Raw genomic sequence first — 5,888 nt, 5'->3', positions numbered from 1 at the left:
TTAATTTAATTATAACAATTTTTTTATTATTTAATTCATATTTGTTTGCGATAAAATATAATAGAATCAAACACATTAGTTAACTAAATTGTTAATTAATCATAACTAACATAATTAGCAAAGACAACTGTAGATTTACATATTATATATAGAAACAAAGCTGCTTAATATTGTTAATTAAAAATATGACATACTGTTTCAAGACTGCTTATTTTTCAAGATTTAAATTATAATATTTTGCGTAAAATAAATCGCGATGACATTATTGTATATTTTAATAGATTACATTAAAAAAATATATATTATATATTACATTAATATATATACTATATTATACACTTATATCCTGTTTTTCAAATACTATAGAAGAAATTAGATTGCTTTTGCTTCCATCCTTTTAATTTAGTAAAGTAATGTGTACTTAATACATTAAGTTTCATAAAAAGTAGGAATATCGTAATGATCATAATAATTATCTACAATCATTTATGTTTTGTAAAGTTGTATGCCTATGGAGACAGTTATATATGTAACAATTCCGCGAAGCGAAAGCCATTTAATCTAGATAGTCTTTCAGTTTATTTTGTCGCTCGATACTTGCTTGTCGAATAGCAATTTTCACACATCTCGTATAATTCTCGCAATACTTTCTAACAATTCTATAAAAAGAAAGTGAAAATTTTTTTGAAGTTTTCGTGAAAAATATTGTGTTTTTGTGTTTATGCCAAAATAATTTAAAATTTACACGGTCCGCTAAATATAATTTAAAATTTACTGTCTGTAATTCAAAAATGGTAAAAATGATCGAGGCAGCGGTGTCATTATCGATTTGCGGCTTGGGTTTTTTTGAATATTCTCAAGGATGATCCAGGCCATATCTCACTTGCCTATACCTGCTGATTAAATGGAGTCTTTATACGTATCTCTTTTATTATTTAGCATACATTAATAATACTTTATATTCTTGTCCGCGGCCGAAACTAGTATAATGATAATATTCATCGCGATGTTTATCAACTTGTTTCGTTTTAAGGTAAGAATTCTGAATTATAATCCAAATTTATAGTGTGTCTTATATATGCTTATATATTTTTATATTTCTTATATATTTGCGACATTTTTTTATTGAAAAAAATAATAACAATCCTTCAGCACACATATTCTTTCTTCTATATACAATATAAATTTTTCAGAAACTTTGATATCAATTTCGTGTATTCTTATTTATTGCAGACAAAATCTTTGGAAAAATTGGCGCATTTATATTTATATAAAATTTTATATTTTGAAGCCAATCCTATATTTCAGAAACGAGAGAGAATAGTAACATTAACAATCTCTTTATTAAAGACATTTTATCGTCACAATATACGTGTAGTGATTCTACGTGTGGCGATTCTACATAGGTTTTAGTGAGCTTTCCTTTCTGATTATTAATTTTAATTTGAAATTTGACAAACTTTGATATCAATTTCGTGTATTCTTATTTATTGCAGACAAAATCTTTGGAAAAATTGGCGCATTTATATTTATATAAAATTTTATATTTTGAAGCCAATCCTATATTTCAGAAACGAGAGAGAATAGTAACATTAACAATCTCTTTATTAAAGACATTTTATCGTCACAATATACGTGTAGTGATTCTACGTGTGGCGATTCTACATAGGTTTTAGCCTTTCTGCCTTTCTGATTATTAATTTTAATTTGAAATTTGACTGCAGCAATAAATATTGTGCATGTCAAGTTTTAAAATTCCAATTTAATTTTTATATATTTATATCCATGCTGAAGATGAACCAAAAACAGTCTAAAATATTCCTATTTTTAATGCACATTTATTAATAAAATTTAATAATAATAAATTTGCGCATCAATACCCGCGCCTTGGATCTTATCTGCCAATATTCCCACTTAATTTTTTGTACTCTGAATCTATTATTGTTATAATTAAAATTACATATGTATAGATCACAACACTGCAAGGAAATGGCCATCTAATCTAAATTGTCCACTCATTTATTATGTCGCTCGATATTCGCTGGTCGAATGGCGGTTACCATTGCAGTGTGATACTCGCAACGTTTTCAAGAAGATCTACGAAAAAAAGAGTGTAAGAACTTTTGAGATTTTTGCAAAAATTGTCAAAGCGTATTCATATCTCGTATAGCAAAATGTAATTCAGATTTGTAATAGGTGATACAAAAACTATGACAACAACAATTCAAGCAGCTCTGTCACCACTATTGATAGTCGGCTCATTCTGCGGCTTGGGCTTCTTCGAATACCCTCTTGGACGATGCAGGCCATATTTTACTTATTCGTATTCCTTGATCACGTGGAGTCTTTACACATATCTCTTCTACTATCTAGTTTATACTAGTTACACCGCATATTTTTTCATGTCCTGGTTCAATATAATAATAATAGCCACTGCAATTGTATCGATGCTTGTTAGTCTCTTTTGTTTTAAGGTAAAAATTTAGAACTATATTCCATATTTGTTGTATTATATCTTATATACTCAAATTTATTTAAATTAAGAGAATTCATTTTAATTTTTTACGATTATAAGAGAATTTAAATTTTTTAAACATTTCTTTAATTTATATTCATATTATATTATAAATAGAATATTTAGAAATATTAATGCATTTGTATATATATATATATATATTATATATCTATATATTTTAAATAAACCAAGTTTACATTTTAAAGACTAATAATAATATTAATAATCTTTTTTTTAAAGAATGCTCTCATAATCCATTATCAATAGCTTTCTAATACTTTGCATAATCAATCAATGTTATATTTTAAGGAATTAAAAATGTGTTTACATAAACTTTCCATCGTGGATGATACATTGGAAATGCTCGGAACGCCAAAAGAATATCGACGGCTATATAACTGGGTAATTGGAATAATAGTTGGATGGATTTCACTGATTTTTCTCATAAATGCATCTGACAGTTTGTGGTTGAACTACGAATATTTCAGTCTCACTCGTATCTGTGTTCCATTTGTGGCAAATCATTTAGTTCACGTCAATACCCTCAATATTTTGATATGGGTAACTATTCTAAGGTCAGTATATACGCGTGCTTGTCAAAGTTATTTTACAGACAATATGTAACAAAAATATTTTTAAAAAATATGAAAAATTAAGAAACTTTCTATTTAAATTTTATAGATGTTTTAATTTGCAAGATTTTTTAATACTTTAATATCCTATACACGTCGTTTAACTTCAAATTATGCCAATTAACATTATTTATTTCAAGAATATTATAACGAATGATGGTCTTATAGAATAATAAAATTTATTGCGTATGTAACTAAATATAAAATGCATTAAAATAAAAAAAATATATATAAGACAGAAAGAGAGAGAAAAAAAGCAGCTAGATATCGAATTTTTTCCAACTCTAATTCTTTATATTCAGATACATTAAATCCAGATTTCAACGGATCAACGAGCATATTTATAATATGTTGGAATATAAACGTACCAAAGGATGGAATACCTTACAATTAATTAGCGAGCAAAGAAGAGAAGTCAAAAAATATAAGCAATATATATGGATTTTAAGGTAATTGGTCTTAGAATCATTATATATATAATATTAATTAAAGAATAAATCAAGAAATCGATTATATTTTTACACACAAAGTATTCTTTTCTTATTTATCTGTACATACTTGTGATTTATTTTAATTATTTAATCTTTTATAATTCGATTACAGACACGTCCATTTACAACTATGCCTCATATCACGCGAGCTAAACAAAATATTCAGCTTGCCGATGACATTACAAATGGGATGTTACTTTGTGATATTCGTGGATGTGTCTCGGCATATTTACAGATTATATATAGATAGAAATAGAGATACTGATCTTGGACAAGTCCTAGATAATCTGTTTACCTGTATATGGGGTGCTGTACATAACGCAAAATTTCTCGCGTTAAATCTTATATGTCAAACTCTCTGCAATAAGGTAACACAATGAACTAATTGTCGATAAATTATAATTAACATAACAAAGATTACACGATATAAACATTGCAAATTTTGCAACAATAAAAAATATAATGACAAATAAAGCTGCTGTTAAATAGTTTTCATCCAAGTTACTTGATCTCATTATTTCTGTATATATTATTTAGCATTAACAATTTCCATTTTATATTAATGTAATTTTAGGCGAATGAGACAATAGCAATTCTTTACAAATTATTCCCTGAAGATCTTGAAGAAGATTTACAAGAACAGGTAAATTATTCCCGCATAATTTCATGCAATGTTTCAATTTTCAACTGTTCCATACGTTATCTCATATTTATTCAATTATTTATTTAAATTTAGATTCTACAATTTATACTACAAATAAAACAGAGAGAGCTAGAATTTTCTGGTATGGGACTTTTCAATTTTGGTTATAACTTCGTTCGTAAGGTATGCTCTATATTGTGTGTATATAAAAATATAAATTAATATCAAATAAAATACATACACACAAAAGTATTGTGCTTCGAGCCTTTCAAAGCCAAGAACACATATGTATGTTCTTTTTACACAAAATCTGATTTTCAATTTATAAAAGTGGTTTAAGAAGATTGTTTTTATCAGGTAAAAAATTAAAAATATATTTTTCAGTTCTATGCATCAGTTGTGACCGTCTTGGTGATTATAATACAGATGCATGTTCCTTATCCACATCATGTTATTCCACCTAGCAATGACAAATATTAAGCAAATGCATTAAAATATATATATATAATTTTTATTCTGTATATAATGCAAAATAAAATGCCAATATACATATATCCGTGTGTGTGTGTTTCTCACTCTTTCAAATAAATTTTTATTATTGTCCATTTACAGATTCCCAGTCTATCAAAAAAAAAAAAAAAATCTAGATATAAAGTAAAACAAAATGACCTACAATATAAAAACTTAAGTACGTATACAAATTTAAGTATCTTCATCCCATGTTCTGTACTTCATAGTAGTTTTAATTGTTTTGCCTATTTAATGCGACAGATATTAGCTTTTTTGCAGGAGATCAATTTTTTTAATTTGCTTAAGTGCTAACAAGCAATTTATTGCTAAATTAATGCATAATGTCATCTTCCTGACTACATCAAAGTCAAAATATCTTCCTTATTTTGCAGTATCACACTAGACATTACGAAGTGAAGTAAGTGCATAATTCACTTTCGACGACAAATATTGTCATGAAAAATATTCAAGCAGTTATACGTCCGCTTTCGATCGTCTTGTGCTTATGCGGATTCGAAGTATTCGAGTATCCTGAAGGTCGACCAAGATTATGTTTTACCATTTTTTACATTTTATTGATCTGGCTGTTTTATATATACCTCATTGGAACGTGGCTATTTCATAATGAATTTGGCATACTGAATGATATTGGCATACTCTTGCTAATTATAAGTAACACGAGTTTTTCAATAGCATATATATTGCTTAGCTTGTTTTATAATAAGGTATAATAATTTAAAATAATTTTGCAAATATTAAAAAAATGATAAGGTAAATGTTCAGATTAACTTACATCTCACAAATCGTTTTTATTTTCACATATATTATAGAGAGCACATTCCTAAGTAATAAGCACTTTGAATTTTGTGGCGCTCTCTTCTGGTTCCAGAGATATGCAATTTTAAAGTTTCACAGTTTTAATGCTTTTTCTGTTATAAAATAAGAAAAAATAAAGTTTGTTTTTGTTGTATTTGTGTAAATCAGATGTGGAAAAAGTGTTTGTTTACATTTCGGGAACGAAGCTCTTTGAATTTTTCCATTTTTCACGCGAAGCAAAGTTCAACGCAAATCTATGTGTCTAGTTTCTTAATAGTGGA

At 27.0% G+C, this 5,888-nt stretch overlaps 1 protein-coding gene across 1 annotated transcript; it reads left to right on the top strand.

The window, feature by feature from the left end:
• The first annotated feature begins 2,402 nt into the window (after positions 1 to 2,402).
• On the top strand, positions 2,403 to 4,761 carry LOC115236971. The gene is made up of 7 exons (XM_029809711.1): positions 2,403 to 2,474; positions 2,825 to 3,090; positions 3,450 to 3,596; positions 3,751 to 4,006; positions 4,213 to 4,281; positions 4,375 to 4,464; positions 4,666 to 4,761. Exons 1-7 carry the CDS (start codon positions 2,403 to 2,405, stop codon positions 4,759 to 4,761), a joined length of 996 nt encoding a protein of 331 aa, XP_029665571.1.
• Positions 4,762 to 5,888: the final 1,127 nt, after the last annotated feature.

Source organism: Formica exsecta, unplaced genomic scaffold (genome assembly GCF_003651465.1).
Source record: "Formica exsecta isolate Colony F162 unplaced genomic scaffold, ASM365146v1 scaffold265, whole genome shotgun sequence".
Taxonomy (NCBI): Eukaryota; Metazoa; Arthropoda; class Insecta; order Hymenoptera; family Formicidae; genus Formica; species Formica exsecta.
Note: the sequence above shows the minus strand (reverse complement) of the source record. Positions and strands in the feature narration are given on the sequence as shown.

Coding starts and splice junctions, on each gene's coding strand:
- LOC115236971 (XM_029809711.1), top strand. CDS start 2,403: ATGTCCTGGTTCAATATAATAATAATAGCCACTGCAATTGTATCGATG. Junction 3,091..3,449: donor ATATGGGTAACTATTCTAAG/GTCAGTATATAC, acceptor CTTTATATTCAG/ATACATTAAATCCAGATTTC. Junction 3,597..3,750: donor CAATATATATGGATTTTAAG/GTAATTGGTCTT, acceptor ATTCGATTACAG/ACACGTCCATTTACAACTAT.